Source organism: Pelecanus crispus, chromosome 17 (assembly GCF_030463565.1).
Source record: "Pelecanus crispus isolate bPelCri1 chromosome 17, bPelCri1.pri, whole genome shotgun sequence".
Taxonomy (NCBI): domain Eukaryota; kingdom Metazoa; phylum Chordata; class Aves; order Pelecaniformes; family Pelecanidae; genus Pelecanus; species Pelecanus crispus.
This window is the reverse complement of record NC_134659.1, coordinates 1,210,136-1,237,832: the sequence shown is the minus strand read 5'-3', so window position 1 is coordinate 1,237,832 and position 27,697 is coordinate 1,210,136. Positions and strand designations below refer to the sequence as shown.

The 27,697-nt window shown below is 46.6% G+C and overlaps 1 protein-coding gene across 2 annotated transcripts in view; it reads right to left on the bottom strand.

Moving 5' to 3' along the window:
- The window catches only part of KCND3 (potassium voltage-gated channel subfamily D member 3), a 121,765-nt gene extending 94,435 nt beyond the window's left edge, over window positions 1-27,330 (bottom strand). For both annotated transcript variants that reach the window (XM_075722402.1, XM_075722403.1), the window contains exon 1: window positions 26,222-27,330. In XM_075722402.1, coding sequence (XP_075578517.1) covers window positions 26,222-27,330 — 1,109 coding nt within the window. The remainder of the gene's footprint in view (window positions 1-26,221) is intronic.
- Between the last annotated feature and the right edge of the window lie 367 nt (window positions 27,331-27,697).

Below are 27,697 nucleotides of genomic sequence, written 5' to 3'. Positions count from 1 at the left end.
CACCGGACTGGTTTGGGGGGCGAGGGGGGTCCCCGCGCCGGGCACCCAGCTGGGGCGAGGGAGGGGCCGGGGCTGCGCCTCCCCCCGGCACCCCCAGAGCTGGGGTTTGGGGTGCGGCGAGGGTCGGGTCTGTCGCGGGGGCTGCCTGAGCCCTTTCGCTGTTCCCAAAGGCTAAGGCTCTTGTAAAGGGAGCTCTTGGCGCGGAACGGGGCGATGCACGCTGAGTACTAGAAAGTTGTACGAGTTATCTTTAAATTGTGGAGGAAGCTATGTAAGGTGGATCATGCTAAGGGTTTATTTTATTTTTAATGACTATATTTAAAAATTCATGCAGAAGCATAGAGGGACTTTTAATTACTAAATTTAAACCTCCAGGTGACACTTAAAAAAAAAAAAAATAATGAAAAAGACTTTTTTTCTTTACTTATGTCCTCCTTTTCTTTGCAAAGCAAACATAGGAGCGGGCTGCAAGGTTGTCCTGAGGTAAGACAGAGCTTCAGCTTGGGCATGAACTGCAAAAGCACAGCCCTGTTTCACAGTATCTTATACTTCACTGATAATGCAAGCATCTTTCGCTCTCCACTGCAGAAACTAGCTCCAGCGTGACCACTCTAAATTCCTTGGGGAGCGCACGATATTACTTTCTGCAACTTTCTCTGTCTGGCTCTTGGAAGAGGCGGTGGTGCTGTCTTAGGCAGCTTACCAGGAAAGGGCTAACCTGTAGAGCAGAGTACAGCAAAGCTGATGCTTAAACCAGTCCGTAGGGCAACCGGCTTAGAGCTGTGCTTTGCTTAAGGCAGCAGGATTTGAACACCTGCCTAAATGAAATATGTGCTTAAGGGCTTTGTTGATCCGGCACGGAGTGCTGAACTGGCGCGTTGTTCTCGCCAGCAGAGCAATTGTGGCTTTCATAAATACACATTTCACTCAAAAAGAACAATTCTCCTACCTCCCCAAAAGAGATGATGAAGAAATAAACCTGGAAGTATTATCTGGTTTTAGTTTAACAGGATGGTCTGACTTAGGTGTTAGGGTTTTGATCAGAAGTGGAAATGAAGAGAAAAATAACCTTTTCTTAGGGGAAACTTTTAGGAAATTTAATAAGCTAGGAGCCAGTAATACGTTCAGAGACTTGGTGGAGTTCTTAATGTCAGCCACAACTTCTAGAGAGGGGAGTAAGTTCATAGCTATGGCCTCAAATCAGCAGAGAGTTTCTATTCAATGTAGAATTTTAAACCAATCTGAACTCATATCTGTGCTTCAAATTAAATGTAAGTTGGAGGTCTGGCTAATAGGAGTGGATTATGTAAAAAATGTTAATGTATTGTAGGTTTTTGAGGCATGCCCATTTTTCTGCATGCCTTCCAGAGACAGCATTACAAATCTTTTAATGAGGATGTGCTTTAAATCCTCTGGCCATTTTGAAATGTTTAGGAGGAAACATGTTTCTTTTCTTCCATGCCAAAAGTGACACCAGAGGAACACATATTTATACAGAAATAAACACATCATCAGCTCAGCTTTTGTGTTTGCTATCTAATGCTGTAAAACATCTTTGAGAATCCACAATGCACAAAGCAAGTTCTTTGTATGCCACTAGCCTATTGTTTATCTTATTGACTAGCAGAGAGAAGAGAAAGAAAAAGTGCATTTTAATTAGTCATGAGAACTTCATTCGTACTGGAGGTCAGACTTCAGCTGGGCTGGATTTTGCTTGCCGAGCGAATCCGCTCTGGGAATGGGTCTCTGCTTTGGTCAGGGATGGGTTCGTGACATCTTCCTGCTCTACTTCTGTATTCTACTGGAAGCCGGGTATAGCCTTGCGCAGCAACGTACTGGATCTCCTTTCCTTTTGCCTTTATCACATGAGCAGGAGTGATTCCGTTTCCTAGATCACTTTCCATGGTGTGCCTCAGCTTCTCCACCTGCAAAGGGAGGGCAACAGCGCTGCCCTCCCTGGCACAGCTCTTTGAATTCAGCGGATACATGTGAGCATAAGCTGTTCTTTCAGGAAGAAGCAGCCCAAATACACCCAGAATATTAGTTTCTCCTTCCTCCAGCTTGTGCCTTTGTTTTGTTCAAGTGACAGCCCTGAAGGGGGCACAGAGATTTTACAAGTCTTTGAGCTTGTATTGCCTAAAGGGAACAAAAAAAAAGATTCTCCCATCTAGTTTTATTGAATATAACCAATCAGGCACAATTGATTGCTGTAAAGTATTCCCAAACCTCACACTTCCCTGAATAGGAGGCTTCAGACACGATAATTGAAGTAATTCAACTCCGCTGTAAGAAACAACCTTGTTGTCTCCTGCTGTGGATGTCTTTGTAATTATGAAGATGGAATTGGTTATCTTTCTGCCAGTGGACTCTAATGAAAGAGGTGGCTGTATAGTTAAATGGGCCAAGAACCGACTTTCAACCCTCACAACATGATTCAGATAAATTCCTGCACTAGCAACAAAAAGTATTCCAATTAGAGGCACGCAAAGACTTTTTTGGGGTTTTCTGAAGGCAGTCAAGAGCCCCTAGCAACACCGGCATGGCTTCCCATCTACCTGCCTAATGAATGACAGTGAAAGGATTTGGAAGAGATCCCATCACAGATTTTTACCCTTTTTTTCTTGGAGCTGATATTGTCAGGTCTTCCATCCTTCCTGCTTTGCCTCTGTAGTTGCCAGCTGCACTGAGCAATTTAAATTCTCTCCTAAGCTCAGGAAGCAGCCCTGAGTCGCTCCTGTTCTCCGAGGCGGAGGCAGCTCAGCTCCTGCGTCTGGTGCGGTCGGGCTGCTCTCCCAGGAGATCTCGACGGCGCGGAACATCGGCCGCAGTCCCTACCCTGCGCTTCTGCACGACCTGGATAACCCCCCAGTCTCTGCTTCCTGAGCCTCTCGCTTTAGGGGAAATTTCAGCATCTCCTGGGCTCTGGGGAAGAGAACAGAGCTGGTTTTCCCTGTCGGACGGTGGAGCCGGCAGAGTGCAGGGGAAGTTTTTGCAGAGGCTGCATTTCCCAGTGCCGTGAGCTGGCGCCGTGCCCGGCATCCCCCATCTCCTCTGGGGCTGCAGAGCTGAGCCCCGAGGAGTCCCCACGATTTGAGGGGAGGAAAAAGAAACTGGGCTCGCCCGGAGCACGCGGCTTTGCCCGTGGATGTGGATGCCGAGCGGGGCACGAGCTGGCGAGGCTGCCGGGGCGAGCGGCCACGCCTTCGCACGTGCAGTCTGCAGAGCGCTGGTGCGTGGCAAATCCTTTAAGGACTCGCGATGCGTCGATGATTCGTATCAACAGTAACCTTGATGCGGTCTGTGAAAAGGACATCAAGTCATTGCCCCACGACGCACAGACGGGCCTTTGAATTACCCCAAATACATGCAGATTTTCTTAAAATTTGGATGAAATGCAAGTTATGAAAATCCTCAGGAATTGTTTCCAGCCCTTATGTTTGCCCTGTTTAAACCGCATGGAAACTGCGAGATGAGTCCAAATGTGTCTAGTCTGACACATCTTATAAAATGATGAAGCTGAAGTATAAAGAAACCCAGTTTCTTCCTCCTCTTTTTGCATAAAGTGCTCATTGTTAATTTAGTTCTGAAAGATACTGATGGATGGTACCAGGTACGTTTCTCCATTATTCTTTCTAATCTGCTTGATACACAATTTAAGGAAGCTGAGGAAAAAATAAGGAGGCTGAGGAAATTCAAATCAGAATTCATTTACGCAGCAATTCCAGCATCCATTAAAAAGAACCCATTAAATATTGTCCTCTGCTAAATTTAGAAAATGCTCAGGTGTGTCTGCTCTTGTGCTGCACAGAAAGTTTTAATACAGATTTAATCATACTGAGTGTTAGGGAAAAGAGCTAATTAGATCGACAAATTTAGAAGGCGGTAGTATATTATATGGGAAGAAATGGGTGATTAGATATTATTCACTGTAAAAGGGACTGGCCCTGGGGAATATCTTTAAGGATATTATATGACATAATCCTAGTTTAAAAATTGAGAAAGTAGAAGTTCACATCATCCTCAGAATTATTCCTTGTTTCAAAAGAATTTTTGCCCCCAGTAGTTTCTAGCATTTTCTGGCAGCCGGGCTCAGGCACCGGGCTAGAAGAGCCGCGGTCCCGCGGGCGGCTGGGCGGTCGGGCTGTGCGTCTGTCCCTCCGCCCCTCGCGTCGCCCGCCGGTGGGACGGCGAGAATAGCGCGCCCTTCCTGCCCGCGTTTGCAGCCCACGGGCAGCGCCGCGCGGCACCTCCCTGCAGGTTGCTTTGGTGCGTTGCCATCGTGAACTTGTGTGATTTCTGCAAATAACGCCTTTGTGTCCCCCCATGAATTGTATTGTTACAGTACTCGTAACGTGGTTGATTAGCCGCGTACAAGCGGACTCCTTTGCAGCATTTTTCAGTGTTACACCTCCCCTGTGAAAGCAGACTTAGAAGGGAAAAAGGGGGTTACTTTCTTTAAACAAGAAAGTAAGTCTATTTCTTAACGTGGCACAGTGCGGCAAGCCTCGGTATTACTGATTTTGCCGAGCTTTAATGGCCACAGAAGACAAAGGGAGCACGTCGGGAGCGAAGGCCCGCGGAAGGCAGGAGGAAGCTGTGCTTTTATAGCAGCCGTTCTCACTGCTGTGTTTTCCAGCTCTGCTCCCATCAGTTTGCGTGGGTTTCTGTGTGACCTCCCCCCACCGGAGCTGGAGCTGTGGTCCCCAGCAGCGCCCTGCGGCGCGCTCGGAGCCGCTGTCCCCACGTGTCCTGGGCCAGGACGTCCCTGCCTCCTTGCTCCGTTTCGCCAGTAAAAGAGATTCACAGCTACCTCGAGCAACTTGTTCCATCTCCTGAGGTCACTTTATATTGTTCAAAGAAAGGTATAAAATGTGTCAGGCTAACTGCTTACTCTACAGTCCCGGTACGGAAGTGATTGATATAATGTGTCATTGCTAAATCGGTCAAATAAAAAATTATTCCTTTAAGTTCCCTTACACTTGTCCTTCCGTTATCCAGTATCGTATTATTGCAGATACAAAACTGGGTATTTACAGAAAGCATTTCAACTCTACTTACAAACAAAGGAAAAGATTAGTTTATTTCGAAATACTACGACTGGTTTAAAAATAGCAATAATAATAGAAGCACGTGGCAGTATGTTAGTGCCTTTGCTGCCATAGCCGCCAAGTACGACACCGTGCACAGCAGAGCCGTACTGCTGAAGGCTGGCTGCATGCTTGGCACCATATATGTTAACTATATCAGAAAAATAAATCATGAGCTTGTTTGGTCCTAAAGTGCGCGTTATTTTTCTCTCTTCTAAAGCAAATTTCTGTTTCATCCTTCTGAAGGGCTTCATTTAATAGCGTGTGAAATGAAATGTCAACAAGAATTAGAACAAATGGCATTGTAATTCCCAAGACACAACGCGTTCCTGCTGGGAAATATTTCCAGCCGCCCGCTGCGGGGAGCGGAGGGGAGAGGTCTCGGGTGCTGCTGGCTCCCCCGCAGCCCGTGCCAGGGCCCTCGCCCCGCCTGGAGCCGCGTTTCGGGGAGGCTCCCAGGACGGGAGCTTCAGAACTACCCGGGAGAGCTGGGCTCTCCCAGGGGCTTCAAGAACCTCGGCCTTAAAACGCGGGAGTAACGCCTGCCCCTGTGTCCTGGTTTCGGCTGGGACAGAGTTAATTTTCTTCCTAGTAGCAGGCACAGTGCTGTGTTTTGGATTTAGTAGGAGAAGAATGTTGATAACACGCTGATGGTTGAGTTGTTGCTCAGCACTGCTTATGCCAGTCAAGGACTTTGCAGCTTCCCCTGCTCTGCCAGGGGCACAAGGAGCTGGGAGGGGGCACAGCCAGGAGAGTTGATCCCAACTGCCCCAAGGGCCATTCCATACCATACGGCGTCATGGGCAGTATAGAAACTGGGGGGGTTGGCCGGGGAGCAGCGATCGCTGCTGGGAACTGGCTGGGCATCGGTCGGCGGGTGGTGAGCAATTGCATTGGGCATCACTTGCTTTGGATATCATTATTATTATTATCATTATTATACTGTTACTATTAGCATTACTATTTTACTTTATTTCAATTATTACACTGTTCTTATCTCAGCCCAGGAGTGTTTCTCACTCTCACTCCTCCGATTCTCTCCCCCATCCCATCGGGGCAGGGGCAGCGAGCGGCTGCGTGGTGCTGAGCTGGGGCTGGGGCCGAACCACGACACCCTGCGCGCAGGGCGCCTGCGGGATCCGGATTTTATCCCGGCCCCTCCTGGTGCCGCAGCGCGGAGGGGCTTGCGTGGGCTCCCTGCGGCGAGGCCGGGCCCCGCGCGCCCGTGCCCAGGGCTGTCTGCTCCCCGAGCGCGGCCCTGCTCAGCTGCAGCTTCGGGGGTGCGGAGGGGCTCGAAGGGTGAGGCGCAAGAGGGAGGCGGGCCGAGGCGGCCAGGAAGCCAAATTTTGCTCCTAAAGCTGGGGGTGAGAAGTCTGCGCCCCGGTGAAGAAGAGGGAGGAACTCTGGCTTTGGGGCTGCGTGCAGGCCTCCCGAGGCACAGGCGCCTTGCGGGGACATGCCGTCTCACTGGCGCTCTCCCTCCCCGCCACGAGGACAGCGGCCGCGTCTCTCGCGCCACGGCCCCATCCTGCGGGCTCCGTACGTCGCGGGCAGAGCGGGCGAGCTCTGGGCACGGGCAGGGCCGTGCGGAGCATCCTGCAGGATCGGTCCCTCGGGCGTTGCGGCACGGATGCAGGCAGACCGCGCGCGTGCAGCCGAAACCCTAAACAAAGTTACCGCCCTTGGGATTATTACTTCTATTAGCCGTAAAATCCGTTGTTTATGGGAAGTTCAGAAATGACATGAAACATAAATGTGAGGTATGCAAATAAATCTTTCTGACAAAATTGTTCGCTAGACTCATTATTATGGAAATAAGTTGAAAATGTGACTTTTCAGAGCTGCTGAAAGCCATCACTTTCTAGAGCTGTTGTATGCCTCTCTCATGAGCGAATGCCAAAATTTGTGGCGTGCGGGGAATGCTTTTCAGATGTTGCTTGTTTTTAAAGTAATTCCAGTGAAACAAAGGCCACTGGATAATCAGGAAGTCTCTGTTGTGCTGCGCGAGTCCGTGAGCTCCGGGGTGGCCGGCGGCCTGGCATGCTCAGGTGCTCTCCCTGACTGTGGCCCATCTGCATTCTGCACAGAGGTTGCAGACCTATTATTGTGATGTTGCTCACTGCATAAAGCCCAATTAATGAAAGGTTAGGATGCAATTAAAAATTGTAAAGTGTCCTTTATTTCAAAGTGAAGTTCATACTGCATTATGAGCTCCTGGAACACGCTACAGAATTGTTTCTGAAGACTAAGGCAACTCCTGCTTGTTTGTGTATTTCTGTGTTTGTTTTGACCCCTGTAGAACTTTGGGGGTTTTTCTGAAGGGACAGAAACAAGACGCCAGTCTCAGTCAACCATTTATAGCCCCCTAATGGGTTTGTGCCTCTGCTTTTCAAAGGGTCTTGAACGTGGGAGTACCGGGCAGAACAGTGATGCGGAGAGAAATGACAGGTATCAAAACTACCCGCCTTGTCAGCAGAATTGTCTTCTGGGGTGATGTTACGGCGATTAGCAAGAAAACCACAGGTGGAAAAGTGCCGTATTGACTCCCTGAACAAAGGTCAGAAACTCTCAGTGGCACGCCTTGCCTGCCTGCAGGAGGTGACCCGTTCTGGTCACCTTCTGTGGAAGTCAGGGTCTTTAAGGAGAGAACAATTTGGTCAAAGGTGCCTTCAGACTGCGGGGCTATCGCCGTTCTGGTGCAGGTGACAGCCTGAGGGACTGCACGGGCTCCCCTGCTCCACTGAGGAAGACGTGCTGCTGCCCCAAAACGGGAGCAGGGAACTCTATCGTACGGTTCGTGTAGGACAAGTTCAGTCGTTTGCCGACTTGGATTTTAGATCTGTAAAATGGAGATGTCAATGTTTATTTAGGAAGGCAGTGAACTTTAATAAATATCTGTAGCATATTCTGACAGTCTTGGTGAAGCTGCAGAAACATGATTAAAACTCCCTACTCTTCAGTTATTTACTTCTTTTGTTATCACTCCTGTGACCACATGGGGAGGTTTCTTTGCTGCAATAAGAAACCTGTTGCTATTATGTTCGGGGCAGAAAGCAGGAGGAGTGTGCAACAAAGTTCCAGTTGCCTGAGCAGACTTAGCAGATCTGCAAATGGCACGTATGTGTCTAACATCTGTAATTAAACTGATTGACCTTTCCATGTATAGGCTGGAGGGGAGAAAAGTACTAGAGAAGATGGATTGAGAAGTGAATGAGATGCCAAAGTAAATCTCATTTACCTGTCCCATGTGTCAATAGTGAGCTGGGAGAACATTAGTCTCTAAAACCATCTCGCGTCACCGAAATAATCTCAGACACCAGCTGTTTGCTCCGCAGAGCTGTTGCGGGGTTATAGACTCGGCAGCCCTACAACTGTTGTAGCAGTTGAGTTGTGAAACCGCTTTGCACTTGGGTCACCTACCACGGCTGCAGCACAGACACTTCCCTTCTTTCTAAAACAGACCCTAAATAGAAGCACAAAATCACTGCTCTGGTAAGGGAGAGGAAAGCAGAATGTGACTCAGATGGAAAAAAAAAAAAAAAAAGACATTTTGAGAGGATGCATAATATGAAAAAAAGCAGCAGGAGAGGCAGCAGAAGTAACTGGCCCTTAGCAGCTCTTTTCTTCCTAAGAAAGAGTCTTTCAGGCTTAGTCATTAGCCCCCTAAGCTTGCACTGGCGCCAGCGAATACCAAGGGGGACAGAAGACAAGGGGGCTTGGACGGTGCTCCCCCGCCCCTCCCCGCTAGGCAGCTGGCATCTTTGTGCTGAGGGCAGGATGAACGAGGGCTGAGTATGATACCTGTTGTCACTTGTCCTAAAAGGCTTTTGGGAAGGAAATAAGCGATTCGCATTTAACCATTTATGCTCTTGCACTGTGTCCCCTTTCTCCACATCCAAGGGAAAGCTGATGACAGCGTGGGGCCTCGCAGGTTTTGCCGGGCAGGTTCGTGCCCGTGTCGCGGGCGGCATGTCCTGCCCGCCGCTCCCTTGCCGTCCCCAGACCGGCCGGGGACCGTGGCCACAAGCCGAGGGCAGACCCGGCCGTCTCTGTGTGGGCCCACAGCCTCGCCGGGAGCCCCAGCCCTCAGCACCGCCAGCGTGATACCTTGGACGTGGTCACGTATGTCTGAAAGACAACCCTGAGCAGTGCTTAGTTTTTAAATAGATCATTCCTGACAAAGCCCATTATTCACAGTAGGCATAAAGCCAATATTCCTTTGGTTCAGAGAATACTCCCTGCAACCCTGCTGTCAGGCGTGGCGTATCCTGCGAGTGATCTGTGACCACGGGGGGCACTGGCTGAGGAGGAGGAGGACTTCCATTGACAGCTGCATACAATCTCTTCATCAGCCTAATCTCTGAAATTTTAGACTTCATTTCCTACAACTCCTTGTGATGCTTGACATGTTTCATGTGTGCAATTAGGCCAGGATTCAGATTGTTCAATTGCACAGCAGCCTGTGCACAGACTAGAGAAGTATTGCCCAGCGCACGCATCTCCAAAAGGGTACTGAATTCCTCTCTTATGCTGACTAGTCTCGGATCAACTTTAACGGAGTATAGCAGCACGTGAAGAGCAATTTTTTGACATGTCTATGCACTAAAAAAATTATGATAATTTTATTGTAAAGTCCACATACGTGGTACTTTTGAGAAAAGAACGAGGGGCAAAATGCACCTAAGTCCTGTTGTATCTCTGCCCGTGGGTGCACACCTGCTGCTGCAGCTCTTCAGACACAGACCTATCTAACAGCGCATGCTGAACTCCTCTTGAATTCTGTAAAAGTTTGAACACCGAGAAAGGAAAACAGTTTGGAAACGATGAGCTTTGCTAGGCAGAGGAGAGAGACCCGTGCTTCAGCCATGCCTTTCCTCAGGGCTGCCTTTTCATAGAATCCTGGAGTGGTTTGGGTTGGAAAGGACCTTAAAGATCATCTAGTTCCAACCGCCCCGCCATGGGCAGGGACGCCTTCCCCTAGACCCGGTTCTGTAGTGGGGTTTGGTTTCTGCCACTCAGTACTGGTTTTTTGCAAGAAGGATATTATTTTCTACCATATCTGAATGGTAACATTTAAAAATCACTTTGCATCAATGCCCAATCATTCAGGCCTTCAGTCTTCTATGGTTATGTTTTATCATATATAGTGCTGTGATTGCTTTTCACATCTTACACATAATCCTCAAGAATCTTTTTCATACCCACCCCATCTGATTTACTCCCGGCTGGATGCATGTAGGGTTATGGCTAAGGATACACTCGTGGTGTTCATGGGATTTGAATTTGCAGATGGCAGATTTTAAGACCTCTGTTGAGCCCACTCTATGGGCTGGGCTGTGGCCCGTGACTTCTGCTCGCTTGATTTCTTTTCTTCATCATGTTTCCATAGAAAAGTCATGAAATTTACCCATTATTCCTGTGTTGTGGACGTGCTCATGGCGCGGGCTCCAACTATTGCATTATGCGTCTTGCACATAATTGCTTAAAGTGGACAGTCATCTCGGGGTATTTTATTAACCAGTGACAGAGCTGCACAAGGGAAAAATGCGCTGTGAATAACGATTAGGCAGAGTGATTGTTTTTAAATTCCAAGGCTGGACTCTGCCCACTGACTGAGGAGATGATTTGTTCGTTTTGTTGTTATTCCCCCTGACTCTCGGCGCAGCGCAGCCCAGGCACGCCGTCCGCTGGGAAGCGGGCGTGCTCGTGAGACGCTCAAGCATCTTACAGAAGTCTGTCCAGTCAGTTTGAGGTTTGGGGTTTTTTTCTCCTGTACTTACAGGTGGCTTGAGCAGAGCTCCACAAATGTTCTTCAGAGTTCCTATTAATCTGTATTTTTAAATGACTGTTCTCTGGTCTCCTGTGGTTGGAAGCGTCTCGCTGTGCGTGTGAACAGTCTGCTTTACAGGTGAGGGGGACGCAGATACTCTCTTTTGTGAAAGATCGCACTATTTAAGAAAACTAAGAAGCGCTTCTGAAATGGGTGAAAAAGCAATTAAAACCACTTAAAATCACTATTCTGTATTTGGAGATGTGGTCGCTCCTGATGAAGCGATTTTTCTCTGTGGACAAGACAGCGTGACAAATCTGGAACTGCTGCGAGTCGGGGTCTGGTGTCAGCGGGGGTCCGTGCCCTATTCCGTAGACAAGCAGCGATATAGCCAAACACAGGCAAAGACCCGCATGTTTACCTGAAATCTGGTTTGGGTTTATCACTTTTATGGCTACTGACTAGAAGCGACGTTAGTCTTTTGCCGCAAGATATAATATTACAACGCTATTTTTATTTTATTGATTTAACCTGGTCTTCAGCAGAATGGGACAGAAAATTGCATTTAAAATATAACTGGAAAAAAAGATCTACAGGATGCATTGCATCCTAGATGGCAAACTGAATCCTATGATTACATTTTGTTATGCTAAGTATTTGGCTATATTTTCTAGGCCAGGTTTTGCTAAAAATCTAATTTTACCATAGAACAGCATATCCAGGAGTACTTTAAAATGGATTAAAGAGTAAAAGCCCAAACCCTTACATTATATTGTAACGTAAATGGACTGATTTTGCTACTATTTAACATTTTACATGCAGTGTGGCAGTACTTGTCACAAAGCACATATATTCCACTTTAGGAAGTTGCTGGGTAAAATTTTGAAGAATTCCCAAGTGCCTGAGACACGGACATCCCACTTTCTAATTCGAAGTCCTCTGTGGTGCACAGAGGAACTGGTTTTTCTTCTGGCAAAATGTGTAGCTATGATCTGCTAAAACTGATAAATTATAGGCAAAGTTTCGTATGAGGAAAGGCCAGTACGGTGACAGAACAACCTGCAGGCACGTGATGGGCGAGGCAGGTGTGGAACCGTCACAACCGCTTCGCTCACGCACTGACAGCGACAGAAACAGCCCATCCGCAGGCTGAGTGAACGACAACCTCTTGGCAAGTCTGGTGAGATGTGTATGTGTGTCTCTACATGCATGCATATGTTTCTCGGCTAGATGATTCTGCAGATTTGTTATTTATAGTATTTTAGTATTAAGTAATAAATCAGCATCTGGGAAAGTAACAACTTCTGTTTGCATTTTGCTAAATCATTTTTGGTCTTTCCCTATAAAGCAGGAAAACCTAGACCCGTAGAACATCTTTTATTCTAGCATCTGAAATTTCGTGTGATTTTTTTCACCATTCTCTCCTTTTATCTGTGAGAGGAGATCGAGTTCTTTGGTATTTTATTTAGATTGCATTGCACATTTGGAAGTAAGCCAACTGAGCTGATTACTGATACGCTTACGGTATGACCACTGGTCAGGTCACCTTCTCTCTCTGGACCTCTGGCCTTCCAGCTGCGCGGCGGAGACGGTGCCCGTCTTGCAGCAGAATTGTAACTGGAGCGATCCAAGTGTGGGATGAGGGGGATATCTGACTGTGCACGTTTACCCGAGTAAACTCCAGATAGCTGGGGATTCAGTGTATTGGAGTTTTTTCCATCTATAAACTTCGTTGCCTAGCGGTTGGCAGCTGCTTTTGGGTGTCCAGGACAGCAGAGCACAGTGAAGAAAACTTTGGATCTCTGTCATTTCATAGCCAGAGGTGGAATCTAAGTCTCACTTGACTTTGAGAATCCTGGCACAGGGATTCCTACAGCTAATTGACAAATGGCTCTCAGGTCCCTCCCAAATGGCTGCTGAAGGTTGCTACGGGAAGCACAAAGTTACCGTAATTTTGCCTTGCTCACGTGAAGCTTTTTGTCCTGAGTCATGGTGGGAGCTTGCACAGAAGCAAAGACGCTGTTGTACTTTGATTTGTATCTTTCCCTGGTGATAGGACTGGAAAATGGTTGTGGCTGTCTAAAAACCCCTTCGCCTTGTCCCTTGGCAGTTATATCTGGCCTTCAGAAGCCCGTTAGCTAAGCCACTGTGACAGCTCACGAGGGAGAAACATTGTCCAGAAATGCAGGACACAAGACATCCTACTTCTACAACATGTTTTACGGTATCCTGTATCAAACGTGATGACGACCTTTAGAGAAAGAGGTGGATCTTTCCGTACAACCCAGCAATGAGGTTGAGAACAAGCTAAGAGTAATCAATTAAATGGGACACATCAAGGTAAAGGGAACCTGGCTGCCCGCTTCTACCCAGAGATACTCAGCTAGCACTGCCAGATAACTCCTGCTCCTCTACTGTCTTGCACTAATACTGTCGGCGTTCATCTGCGTTAAGCTGTCTGGCATTGTAAACCAAGCTCAGCAAAGGCGCTGCTACTGCCTAGCAGCTGCGTGGTGCCCTGTCTGCCTGCCCGCCGGCCGCTGCGGCTGGTGGTTGCGCTCGCCTGTTTGCCTCCGCGTTCTCCGAAATTGCCGCTCCGAATGCAGGGTGCATTAGCTATGCTTATTTCCTACGAAATTCCACAAATCCTCGTCTGACGTGCTTTTAGTCACCAATAGTTTTCATCATAAGTATTTCACAGTGCAGATAGAGCATTCACTATGCACAGATGTTCAGATAAATGCCCCTTCTCTCGGTTTGTGATGATTTAATGGGTGGCTTCCATTTATTGTATAGTCAAGTGCTATAGGTAGTAGATGCGCTGTCTGCCCACTCTGTTTTGATATTGCCAAGGAAGCAGTTATTAACGGCTGCACGCAAATTCTACCCAACAGTTTTCTTAAGTGCCTTAACTATAGTGCATCTGATGCTGCGAGCTGGAAATCGCCGCTCTTCACAGGATGTCCAGGGAAAGCGCTGGTAAACATGAAAGATGAGATGCGGCTCTGTGGAGGACCTGACACCAGAAGGCATCTCTTGCCATAATGACTCTCCCATAAAAGCAGTGCATAACATGTCTCCCAAATTACACCCCGACCTATTCAAATCCACAGAGCCCAGTTTAGCTGTCAGTGACACTCGTTTTTCACTGGTGTGACTCACTGACTGTAATGAAGTTACTCCTGATACACACTGTGATCGGAGTGGGCAGAGCCATTAAAAATTATTTACATAGATGAAATTGCAAGGGGCTGTCAGGGCTGTCAATAAAGCAGCCCTGGCAGGACACACACAGCCAGAGCCTCGCCTGAATAGCGGGTTTTATGTGCTGCAGCAGCGAGCGAACCCCCCTGGACACGGCTAACGAGGCAGCTACAGACGCCTCCTTTGTTTCTGACAAAAAGTGAATCATAAAAGCCGCTGAAATTCATTTGCAGTTCACAGTACATTTGGTGCCAGACCTTCATGCTGCAATCATGTGAATATATACTGACGTGTACAAGCGAGCTGTGTGCATGTTTATTTACCCTGTGATGTGCACTTGAGGGCATGCATGCTTAGGTTTAAATATATAGATATTTTTAAAGACTCAACACCTGTTTTCTCCTAAAAATCTTTAACTCCCCCCAAATTAGCAGTTATGTTTGACTGCAAAGTTCAGACATTTTCCTTCCCTTTTCCTCTCCAGACATTTTTTAGCTCTGCTCAGTCAATAACAAAGGATGGACAGTGGCAGTGTCTGAGAGTGGCACAACTATAGGAGCTGAATAGTTTAACCAATACTTCAGTATCTGCTGAAAAGCTAAGAAAAAAATGGTAAAAATAAATGCAAGTGTTACTCTGTAGAAGACAAAATTAAGACTTAAAGATTTTTCTTTCAGCATCTGTAGATCTATTCTCCTTTTCTGAAATCTCATTTTCTCCTTTCACTTCTAAGTCAACAGAATTGAAAACTATGCTAACCAGCATATGGGTGCATGGTGGACTGTTCCTTACAGACTAGATTCTTCAAGACTCCTACCTTTCTGGGTAATAAATTGTCCACAAGACAGTGTGGATCTGAGATCTCCTTTGGGCCATTTGGCAAGACCTCTAAATTGGCATCTGATCTGACGTATTTTCCCAGGCCACAAAAGCAAGGTTGAGGTTTCAGATGGAGAGCCACAGAGGTGTGCCATTTCAGGAGCATTTGTTCATACAATCATAGAATAATTTTGGTCGGAAAGGACCTCTGGAGGTTACCTAGTCCAGCTCTGCGGTGTCTCACATGGAGGGTAGAACAGCCCTATGTTAATGCCAAAGGAACATTATTAGGACATGTGTGTTTTAACAAGTTATGTTGGCCTGCATCCTTGTTGGTATCAGAATTTGTAAAGAAAGGTCAAAACTGGAAGAGAGTCTCTACTGTTTGCTGCTTTTCTGATCCATCCTGATATCTGCACCTTCAGGAAAGAATCTGACAATGACCGTGACTTTGCTCTTGAGCCACAGATATGTCTTCTGTGTGTAAACTGATGGAGCTGTTTACCTATGTTTTATCTATTCGGAAGGCTTTCCCTAGGCTGGAAATCAAGCTTGTTCAATTGAGCTCGTTAGGTAATGAGCTTATTCACTAAGCTCATTAGTGGTGGAATTCATCCTGCTCAGCCCTCTGCAGCCCAAAATCTTGTATCCCTTCAGCCCAGCTTACTGCTTGTTTTGACCCTTAGCAAGAGAGATGACTTTCACCTAATTTCATCTCTTTTGCGTGTTTTCATTCAACAGCTGTCTTGCTGAATGAATGTTTCTATTATTTAATCTGGCCTGCTATTCCTCTGTAGTAGAAAAATATCTAAAAGGGCTGAAGTCTTTTGCATCTAGCGTGCCAAGGCTAGAATATCATGCCAGCTCATTTCATGAACTGAAGCAGAGTGTCTGACTCAGTAGGACTCATCCTATTACATGATGGATGCTCCCTGGATTGATGAACAGACGGTTAGGCAGATGTAAGTAGGCAGGAAAACGAAAGAGGCACCAAGTAGAAGTTGTGATTGCCTCCTGTGAGCTGACCGTGATTGCCCATCTGTACACAATCTAGTGGTCTTGCAGGAAGTTTTAAAGCACGCACATGCACGGCAGAAGCTAGGGATTTCATATTTTGGTTAATTATGCAGAGATCAGAGAGTGAGCTTGGTAAAAAGGATACCTCACAGGTGCAAAGCTGGGTGGGAGACGGGGCTTTAAATCTTCCTGAACCAACAGCACAACTGAAATGTGTGACAGTGAAGGATGTGTGCTGGCAATAATGCTTCATTGATTCATGTTCAAAGTGGTAAATTTAAGTCCTGTTTCTACTCATTTCAGACACTGATTACTAGAAGAAGGCTCTTACGCAGTGGAGTAACGGAGGTGTCAGAGTCTGTTAAATCGACAACAGCCTACTCCTATCTGCCCTCTGAAAGGCAGAAAGAAGCAATTGGAGCTTTCCTCAGTTTAATATTGATGACAAAAGGCCAAGAAACTATGTAAACCTCAAAAGACACTAAAACAGGATTGTAATTGAGAATGAGTTCTGAAATCAGCTGCAGGGAAAGGATAAGTTTCTATCTGCATTAGCAGGTAGTGCAGCTCAACATGAGCTGAGCTGGCGCAGAGGACCAAGCATCCCTCCTGTACGCGTCTCGGGGAGGATTCATTTTAGACTGATCCCAGTCTGGCCCACGGACTGAACGCCCATTAGCAGTAAGAGCACGCTAGGTGCATTCCTGGAGTGCATCCTCCAGTCGTATTTCATCCAGAAGGAATGCAGTTTGCATGCTCTGAAACCTCTTTGCGCTGTGAGCCAAACTGCAGTACGGACAGGATGATTGAGTTTGCTTTCAAAGAGCGTTCCTGATCCAAACTAAGACACTGGTACAGACGTACTCTAGGAGAAGGCAGCTCAGAGCCGCCTTCTCTCGTTTTAGCTCGCCTTTCGAAGACAGCTTACTTCTGCCAAGTATTAGGTTGCAAGAATAGCTGGCTTGCATTATCCTTTTCGAGTGACAAATAAAGTGCTATTTTTGTTCTTATCATAGTGACTGTAATTAATATTTAAGGAGGATGGCTCCCTTGTGCTCTAGGTCATACAAATATAGAAAAAAGCCTGTACTGTTGATGATGTGTTGTCTCCAAAGTACACCCCAAAAGTGCAAGTAGAGCATACAGACATGGAAGTGAGGACTGTGGCAACTGGGGGAGAAAATAAGCAGAATTAAACAATAGTAAGAAGCGTTTTCTTTAGTACAGAGAAGAAATAAAGGGGCTGTCTGGTTGTGGGGTGAAATCTTGTTATCTCAAGGCTCTGCATTTAAATATTAAAGGCTCAAAGTGACGCAAGATTTTATGATCTGCTGTTTTCACATCTTATGTGAAACCCTGTGTCTACAGGCAAGATAAGAAAAACAGCAGCAGGTTGTGTCTTTTAAACAGCAAAGGGGAGTCACATGTACAGAAAGAATAAAGCAATAAGTACGTGAAAAATAATTACCTGTAATAAAAAGCTAAGGGTACTTCACAAAGTTGAGGACACGTTTGATTAACAGGAGCTGTTAAAAGTGAACCCAGCAGCTTCGCTCCTGCCAGCTGCAAGGCAGGGCGAGGTTTGCGGGTGCCGGGGCGTTATTTCTGTCGTGCTGCCGCAGGAGCGTTCAGCAAACCCGTGCGTGGTGCACGTTCAGTAACAGCGGCTGCTTCCCTCCATACCTGTAAGACTCATTACTTGAATTATCTGACCGTGCTATTAGGAGACTCGGCAGCACAGTGGTGCTGAGACCTCTGCGTCTCTGTTTAAGCTCAAGTTTCAGGGGCTCCTGGCCTGGTTCCGCGGGACTGCTCTCTTCAGAAGCAAACAATCCTTCTCAAGGGCTTTCTGGGGATGTACATCAGCCAAATTTCGCAAAGTCCTGAAGGCAAAAAGCTAAAGCTGATCTGTGTTTTAATTTTGCCGCAGATGGCAGGCCAAGATTAACGCAGGAGGCTTCCCCAGGCGATCTGCTCAGTGGCTCTCCTGAACCCGAGCGGTGAGAGCCTGCTCGGAAAATGACTTTGAGTGGCTGCCCGTTTTGGTTTTGTTGTTTTTGCAGATGCTTTTATAGGTGAGAGATAATTCATATGCCAAGTGCCACCCTCCATCAGGAGGAGCGACAGCGGTGACAATGCCATCGGCCCCAGACCCGAACCCCTCCCGGCCCCGTGCAGAAAGTAAGGAGAAGTCCACAGTGTAGAGCCAGAACAAAAGAGTGAAATCACGAAAGAATGAGAGAAAGAGCGAGCCAGGTGCTCCAGCGCCATTTCTGAGGCTGCAAACCAGAATGAAAAGCCGGTAAAGACTCGCACCTTTTAAAGGAGTAATGAATTGTTTCCTCCTCTGGCAGGCAGTGATTTGACTTGCCACATGCCTCCCAGTAATTTCCCAGCAGGTTTTAATGTTGGAACAATGGCATTCTGTTAGATATTGATTTTAAAATAACTCTTCCACACTTACTTGTAACTTTAAGAGGTGAATTACAACCTCGAATGTGCTCTAATGTAGCAGTGGTAAATAGTTAAATAGGCACAATCTGTTTCTGCAGGCATTGCCTGTCCAGGAGAAGACAAAGCTCGGCTGAACTCTGCCTGTTTTCCTGGTCTGCAGGAAAAACATCCAGCAGTCTGCCTGCGCCGAAGGGAAATACTAATAAATTCACAGTGGATGTGGTGGAATTTGACAGAAAAAAAATTTCTGTGCTGGATGTTAAAGCAGCGAGAGTGGGAGAGCAATGCATAAATGACCTAACTGTAGCTCTTTTCTTCTTCAACTTCTGCTGAGCCGTGATGCTCACCGTGGGATATCGCTGCGGCTGCCAGCACCCTTCGGTGAGCCTTGAGAGGCAGCCGGGGCCGACCCACGGGGCCTCTGACTGCCAGGGACACGCGCGAAAGCGCGTTGCCAGAGTGCTTCCACGGGTAGTGCAAACAGTAGCGGCTAGGTTCGGGTATCACCATTTCTGAGGCTTGTGCTGCATTAAAAATAAATAAACCTGCTACGTCCTCTGATAACGCGCTTTGGCAGCTCCGTCCCTGCGTACTTCTGCATGGACTGGAATGAAGGGTAGGAAGACACGGCCTGGGTTAAATGCAAATAGTGCACGGCTTCCCCTGAAACCGTACTGAACTACAGCGGTAATACTCGCCGAGAGTGCTGTGGCACCCGAGATTCGAGTCCAGCTGAAGTGTGAGGGGTGGCAGGGGAGAATGCTGGTTGACGCTAAGCTGAGAAAGGTTTCTCTGTTTATCTCACACTTTTTTGTAGGTTTTTTTTTTCTTTTTTCTAATGAGGCGGTCCCGCTACTGTGCCTGGGACACTCCTCTACAGCCTAGAAAGAAGCTGGCTCAGGTCACAGGAACTCCCACGTTCTGGCTTCCGCCACCCAGAATGCACAGATCCCTCAAGAAACTGCAATAAAAACATCTCGTGTTGTTTTCCTAATACTAAAGTGGGGCAGGAGTTTCATTTCGTGTTTTAGGTGCCCCATGCTAAACCTGTGCCAGGTCAGAAAGCCTTGGTAGGGGCGCGAGGTACCCATGTCGTCTGCACCCATGTCGTCTGCACCCATGTCGTCTGCACCCATGTTGTCTGTACCCATGTCGTCTGCACCCATGTCGTCTGTACCCATGTCTGTCGTCTGTACCCATGTCGTCTGTACCCATGTCGTCCGTACCCATGTCGTCTGTACCCATGTCTGTCGTCTGTACCCATGTCATCTGTACCCATGTCGTCTGTACCCATGTCGTCCATACCCATGTCTGTTGTCCGTACCCATGTCGTCTGTACCCATGTCGTCTGTACCCAACACGCCAGGGTGGCTGCTGGCAGCCGTCGGGGCAGCGGAAGCTGCAGAGACTCGGGTCGCTCGGAACCCCCCGGTGCTGGCTCTGCTCTGCAATTCACACTGAAAACCGATTTGGGCTGAAGGGCTGTAATCAGCTAAGAGATGTAATTAGTTTTGGCTAATTTGTTGCAGGGCCTTTAACTTCACTTCCCCTTTCCCTGCTTTCCGACTGACAGTGGCTACTCTGTCCCTTCTTTTCAGCTAATCTCTGTAAACTAATTACTTTTACTGGGTCAGTGCTGTTATGAAATTATCATTTTATGAGACTAAAAATAGCTCAGATCCAGTCAGCAAGCCAATCACTTCCCTCCATCTCCAATGAAAATACCGTGTTATCTTTAATCTGTATTTCTCAGGCACCTACTGTGATGCAGGCTAGAAAGGAAGGGAAAAAAAAGGAAGAGGAGCTTAGAAAAATGTCTTAAATCAGTTGCTATAGATGCATCTCTGCCAAGGTTTCCATTGGTAAATTTAGCAGTCACGTTATAATTTTAGCCAGTACCATTACTTGGCCTTACTCAAAATAATTCACTTCTCACACAAGAAGTTTACCTTAAAGGAAAGTTATTTTGTCTTGCACATTAAAAATGGTGGTTTTGCACATACATGCAATCATTACAAATATCCAAAGCCACAAAAAGCCTAAGGACAGATAAATTAATTTTTTGAGAGAGAAAAATCCAGTGAATTCTACTTGCTCTGAGAATGAATAAAGGTATTTTAATACTTCTGGGGTTCTGGTGAATACAAATAGCTCAAAAATGAGATGCTTGCCTGAGATTTACATCAAGATAGCAAAGGGAGAAGGTTCCATCTGTAGTTTCTGATACAAAGACATTTTGCACACAATATCTGTAAATCCATTAGGAGAAGAAAATTGATACGCATTTCGTATAAGATGAAGCTAGAGTCAAGAGAATGAAAGCTCAAGCAAATGGCTTCTTTGTGTAGCTCCATCAATTCATTGTTTGATTGGACTTTCTGTATATTAAATTCAAGCAGTTCTTTGGCCTGTGGATATAAGAATTGTTGACTGTGTGGGAAATGGCGAGAGCGATGAAGTTTTAGCGCCTTGCTTTACAAAGGAAATACCCCACATCTCATCCGTCTTTCCATCGATGATGTTAAATATGCAAAGTAGCGTTTCTATTAAAGCAATTTTTCTGATTCAGTTTAATGGCAGTTACTGAAGTCCTGACACACACAATATGATTACTGGGCCAAACGGCAATCTTTCCGGAGACGCCGGGAATGGCAGCGCTCCAGAGATGATTTATTATTGTCCTTACTTTGCAAACTCCTCTTAGTTTGCATGAAGGAGGGTGAATGAAGGTTACTATCAGCTTGAGTGGTTTCAGTACTTTGCGTTGAAGAAATAACGGCAAAGAGATCTCTGTTCACACGGCAGCTGGCAGCATTTGCAAGAAATGTGGTCAGTATTCAGTAAGTTCATGCTAGTCCAGCTGTCAACAGCTTGGCAGCGAGTATTTCACATGCTATTTCGCTATTTAAATTTCATCCCCTTTCTTGTCCGTGACCCAATGCCAATGAAAAAGAAAGCCCAAGAAATAAGGGAAACAAAGTCCGATGTTTTTTCCGGAGGGGTTGATCAGGTGTCCGTTCTCGCGCTCTCTCTGACGCACGTTTTGCAGAACCACAGGGTACCAGCTTGAACCGAGACAAACCAAAATAGACCCCTACCCCCAAATCCCCGCTCTCTAAGCACTCAGCTAATAAAAACCGTAAGAAATTTCAGATCTTGCTCCAGATCAGGCTGTTGACATAACCAGGCCAGCACATCTGTTTTATTGACTTCCTAGCGTTAAGCTGGTTCCTTAAATGCATTACGTAGCTAGGGCTGCGCTGTCCAGGAGCACTGATGTCTATCTTTCAAACTCGTTGACCAGTGCAGCTGACTGTGAAAGAGGGGCAGCAACCTCAAAACCATTATGTTCTTGCAAATCGTACGGGAGACAGTCAGACGGGAGATGGTCTCCTAGGACCACCCCGAGGGCGGTGAGCTGTGGGAGCACAGCTTTCCTTAGGCAATAGAAAATCACTCGGCATATCCCTGAGCTCAAGCCACAACAGAGTGCATCGACTTCTGTTCCTTGGGCCGCGGTACTGCCGGTTTCTTGACACGAATGGCCCAAAGATCTCGGTGCCGATGCCCCCCGGGACACCCTGCAGGGTTTTCGCCCTTCTCCGCGGCCGTCTGCTCCCCGCTGTGGCGGGGCGGGGGTGCCGACACCGCCTGCTCGAGGCGCCGGTGCTGGGCTCCGGCGTCCCCCGGGCCGGCGCGGGCAGACGTGCCATTGCATTTTCCCAGCCGCAGTTTGCTGCCTACGCTGCGGGTCACGGACACTGCCCGAGCCTGACACATACTGCTGTTGTCAGGTGAAATGAAAACAGCTATAAAAAGATTAGAAAAATACGCGCTTTGGGCAAAAATGGTGTGGGGTTTAGTAGCGTGAGAAAGGTCTCGTACCGCAGCCGTGTTTGCGATGCGCGCTGACGGGCGGAGAAACACCAGGCTGCCCCATCCACAACCAAATGTATTTAAAAGTAAATAAACCCAAGACGCTCGTAACAAGGTAACAAAATTTATGATAATTAAACCCTTTCTATGTAGATATAAAACTGAAGGCTATTGCGTATTGAGTCAGCTAAAAACCAAGACAGGGACACGAATGCTAACGATGGGAACCGGCACTGTGCTCCGCCGCCGCTTTCGGCAGCGCTTGCATTTCTGAGGTGGTCCCGGGGGTCAAAACCTCCTGCAGAACAAAGAGGGGGTGCTGGCAGCGCTGATATTTATTGTACTGGTGTTTTAGACAAGGGCAAGAGAGGAGATGGGTAGCTGTTGGCCTCTTGAGAAAAATGTTTCTGCATGAATTGGATAGCCGATTTTGCATTCATTTTGAATAGTTGTTTCAGTAATTCAGATTGATTTAAGATGCACCCAAGAATAATGCTTTCATTATAAAACCTCCTGAGCAAAATTTAAATCGTGCTAAATTAAAAACAGCCTTTGTTAAACCAGGGCTGATGAGCACAGCAGAGGGATCAGAGATGCAGGGTCAGTATAATTTAATTCCTTTGCTTTGTTTCCCATTCCAGAAAAACTGCTGTACCTGTCTCTTTGGGTTGTTAACTGCCTAAGGAGCTTGCAAGTCATCCTGGATTTCTCAAAACTGATTTGCATAGCAGCCCCACCAAAAGCAGCACTTACTCTGTTTTATGCAGTGCTTCACCTTCAAGAAATGCATTTTTATTGCTTTTCATTTATGGGTCAATCTGGAAATTCAGTTGTATCCTAAGGATACTTAAGAATCTGGAATAGCAGCAGCTGATGTACAGTGCTGTAGGAGAGTTAATGGTTTCCTAATGCTAGCCTTGTTTGTTTGTTGTAAGTAAACTCGCCCTTTTATATAAATTGAGCTAATCTTTTAATGTCTTAATATCATGGGAAAAGTTATCCTGCACGTTCCAAATCACTGTTATAAAGCACTCTGTCACAAGCAATGGTGGAATTCCAGTTGCAGGGAAATGTTCACTTACCTGGATTTAAATATGTCGGTGTTCATAACAAAAAATACATACATATGCGTACAGATTTGAGTTAAAAACCATGGCGCTTTATAATTCCTTGTTTGAAATGCTGGCTGAAGTTTTAAAGGTAAATAATATTTCAGGGATTTGTAAAAGCTGTGAGCATTGCTGAAATGCAAGCAGTGAACTGGCAACCACTAGCTAGGCAAAGTCTGATGTATTAAGAAGCACGCTAGAGACTTTGGCTGCGTTTTTGGCAACGTCCGTGCGGTAGGAATTGCCAGTACTCTCATTAGCAACAAGATCCTTCCAAACATACTGAAATGAGTTCTGAAGAGAGATGTATATGAAATAATGTATGAAAATGCCCATTTGTCAAAACTGAAAGGTTTTATGGGGAAATGAAGGGGGCCAGGGGATGCTAGTCACCCACACTACATGGTGGGAGTCAGGAAGGTGGAAAGGACCTGGCGCCGAAAGTTTCATTTCTGGAGTTCATGAATTTCTGTGCCATGATGCCAAACCGTGGGCAAGAGCCGCTGCACGAGCCGGCGCCGTGCTCCACCCGCGCTGTCCCCCCGCGCAGCTGGGAGCCCAGCACCGCCCTGACCGCTCCTCCAGCGAGCCCGGAAAGGGCCTCTCCGAGGGGCTCCGGCCGGGGCCCTGCGGGGCTGTCTGGCAGGAATCGGGTGTTTATGGCTCGCCGTAGCAACTTCTCTTTCTAGCCCAGGGTTTGGGCAAGCCAGGGGAGAGTGTTTGACTTCGGATGCTGGGATAAGGAAGCGCTAGGTGCTAGGCTGCACTGAATGCAGCCACACGCAGATAGGTGTTACCGGAGAGCACGGGGGCTCTTCGGGGTCTGCTCTTACCGAGGTTTCCGAGTTTGTTGTAAGTCTGTGATACGACACTAAACTTAGCTGACAGACTGCTTGCTAGACACACCTATTTTAATTAAAATCCTGGAACAAAAATCCCAAATCAGTAATACGAGAAGTTTAAGCTTTAAAGCTTTGACAGCATTTTATAGGTCCCTCTCCAATGAACTCTTACAAAGCCATGTTTAAATGTATAATTTCTTAAATTCTTGTCAACTCATTAAAGGCACTCATTCATCTACAATTTCTGTGATTACAACAGATTGAGAACACTTTAAAGTCCTCAGGAGCACTCTGGTTTGTCTATCCATGTGTTCAGAAAGGAAGGGAAAGAGAACGAGACCAGGTCGCTGCGCTGATGGGAATATAGACTGATCTGCACTACAGCACATTCTGCACGTATTTCACAGCGAAGGTTTGCTCCTGAGCAACACTGAACGTTGCCTTGACCCCAACTTCCCTGTCACAGAGAGACAACAACGTACGTGAGAATGTGCATAGGCGTGTGTAGATAGAAAGATAGGTGCAATCGTTATTTATCAGAAACCGGACAAGAGAACTGTATTTTCACGCGTTTCCCCTTGTGGGAGGACGCACAAACAAGCCACCAGGACAGGTGCCCTCTGAAGCTGCTCTGATACGATGGTGGGAACCGACCACTATGGACCAGTCAGGGTATGGAAAGCTGAACCACAGGGAGGGGGAGCGCTGGGATCTAAAGCCCAGCTTCGATTTCTAAGCAAGCACTCACTTCTTTTCCAGGGTAAGGACCTTAGCTCTTGCCACACAAACTTGGAAACTTTGCTTAGATGTTAAAAAAGGAGGAAAAAGAGGTCTTTTGGTGACTATGACAAAACACGTTCTACATTTTCACTTAATGAAGAAATTCAGACTTGCAGTTGTCATATGCTCAGATTCTGCACCTTCCTGACAGCTGAATTATGATTTTAATAATTTAAAAGTGCTACTGTGAGCTTGTTCATGTATAATAGGCACAGAGAAGTGTTTAAAATCAAAAGCAGTTTAGAGAAAAAGTGGTCACTGTATTACAAGAATGAGAGTTGTCTACATCTGAATATTAAACTCTGTGAACTCTCCAGTGGGAAAACTCTTTGCAAAGTAACTATAAACTAAGTATATTGCTCTGATGTGTGGAATTAAGAGATTGCTTTCGATCATAACTTTGTGACTGCCTGGAGCAGCAGCCTGTGATGCCTGCTTTGGTCTACATCACCCCGTCAGGGTGAGGGCTTGGTCATTCTGCTTACAAAGGTTTTAGTTCAGAGCAACAGAAGCTCAAATCTATAATCTCAGTAGAAACAACTGTAAGACAGAAATGAAATATAAGGGAAAAAAGTGCCCTCCAGGCTACATTTCCTTTGCTTTGATATCATTATCTTTGTACCTGTCCATGGGAATGTTTGAAATTCTACTGCAACTGCTACAGCATACTCGTATTATTTCTTAAATTCACAACTAAACACAGACAAGAAGCCCATATCCTGCTCAATTAAGTAAAAACCAGATCATGTCCTGGAGATCGCCGAGTATCTTCAGGAGTATAGCGGCCCACAATGTCCATTTGAATTCAGCAAATCTATAATTCCTGGCATGTCAAGTGAAGAAACAATGACCGACATCGCGAACAGAGACAACGTATACATCAGCAACCTGGTGTAAAATCTATGGCTCGAATGAATGTCTGAAAAAAACATAAGCTCTAGTTGCCAGCTCCCTTGCACTCATGTTAACTTTTCTCTCCTGCAGAAGCAGTGCGAAACAGGACCTGCTACTCCACAGCCTTGCTCCTCCTGCACTCATTTACCATTGTGCCAAGCATTTGTCAAGTGGGTGTAAGTGCTTTTTCTGTTTTATACAACTTCACATAAGCATAAATTGCAGAAGTTGTAAGGCAAAGAACAATCAAGCCTTTAACAGTTCCAGCCCCTTTTCAAACATGCACCCAGGAAAATGCTTAGGAGTAACTAAGTCAAGCTCCTAGTACATGCTTGCCTGCTGCTCAGTAAAAGAAAAAGTAATACTCACCCCAGTGTTGTCATGGTTACAATAGTGTACCAAAAGGAAGCAGGAATACTGGTGAATTTGCTTGCTGAGGACCCTTTCTCTGCATAAAACATCACAGTTGCAAAGATGATGATTGCCATAGTGAGGGAAAAGAGGAGAAAGCCAAGCTCGGAGGCACAGCTCTTCAAAGTGTAGCCCAAGATTCTTAAGCCTTGGGAATGGCGAGAGAACTTGAAAATCCTGAAAACCCTAAAAACCCTTAGTGTCACAAAGGCTCCGCTGACATCCTCATTGTTGGTCATCACCAAGCCAATGTAGTACGGCATGATGGCCACCACGTCAATGATGCTCATCACGCTTCTAATGAATCTGTAGCGACTTGGGGCCGCAAAGAGTCTCAACAGATACTCAACCGTGAAAATCATCACGCAAGCCGTGTCCAAGCAAAAGAAAGCCACAGCATACCTTTCCCCACATGGAAGCTCCTTGTTTCCAGGCACCGTGCCACAAGGGACAGTTTCCACGACATTAGTGATCACAGAGACAGCAATAAAGAAACCGGTGACATAGTAAAAGACTAAGGCTAAGGTGCTGGTGTGGGGGTTCTCGAAGGCTCGCCACATGGTCTGCCGGAAGCTCAGGGATGGCATGGACCCTTCTTGGTTGTTTTCCGAGTCATTGTCATCCATCAGCCGCTCCGCGTTTTCCCGCTTTCTGTCTTTGTACTCTTCATAGCAGCAGTCCCCAATGATTTCAGGGAGGATCCCATAGAAGGCAAGCTCTTCGTCATAAGCAGAGATGCACTCGTACCTGGGATAGTGCAGCTTGCCAGTTCTATAAAAATTCAAGATGCACCTAAAGACCTCAGGGTCCCGGTCAAAGAAGTACTCCTTAGTGTCTTCGTTGAAGAAGAACTCCTTCTCGGTGCTGCCCAGGAGAGTGTCCGGGTATCTCTCCAGTGTAGTCCTCCAGGTCTGGAAACGCCTGCCACTCACGTTGAGAATGATCAGCTCATCCTGCCTCTTGTTCTTCTCCGTTGGAGCCAGTGGCATGGGACAGTTGGCCACCGGCATCCATCCTATGGCGGCTGCCCTGGCAAAGGGCAACCATGCTGCTACTCCTGCTGCCATGATGACTCCAGGCCTTGTTACTGGAGAAGACAGTTAGGCTGCTCCGGAGACCTGCTGGAAGTCAGATCAGTTCCATCTAAAATACAGAACAAAATAAAAACACAACACACAGTCAAGCGGGGTGTCTTGCCCCATTGTGTTGAAGAGTCAGGTATCAGTACGTACACAAGAATTTGAAACAACTGGCTTGCCCTCATCTCCCATTTGGAGACTGATGTTAAACAAGGCACATGATAATCAGCTCAGCGGGGTTATGGCATTATTATAGATTGAAATTTTGAATAGCAAATGATTCCTCATTAAAAGCATTTTAAAAGTAGCATAAACACACTAATTTATATTTGCTTCCTTACAAACAAGACTAATC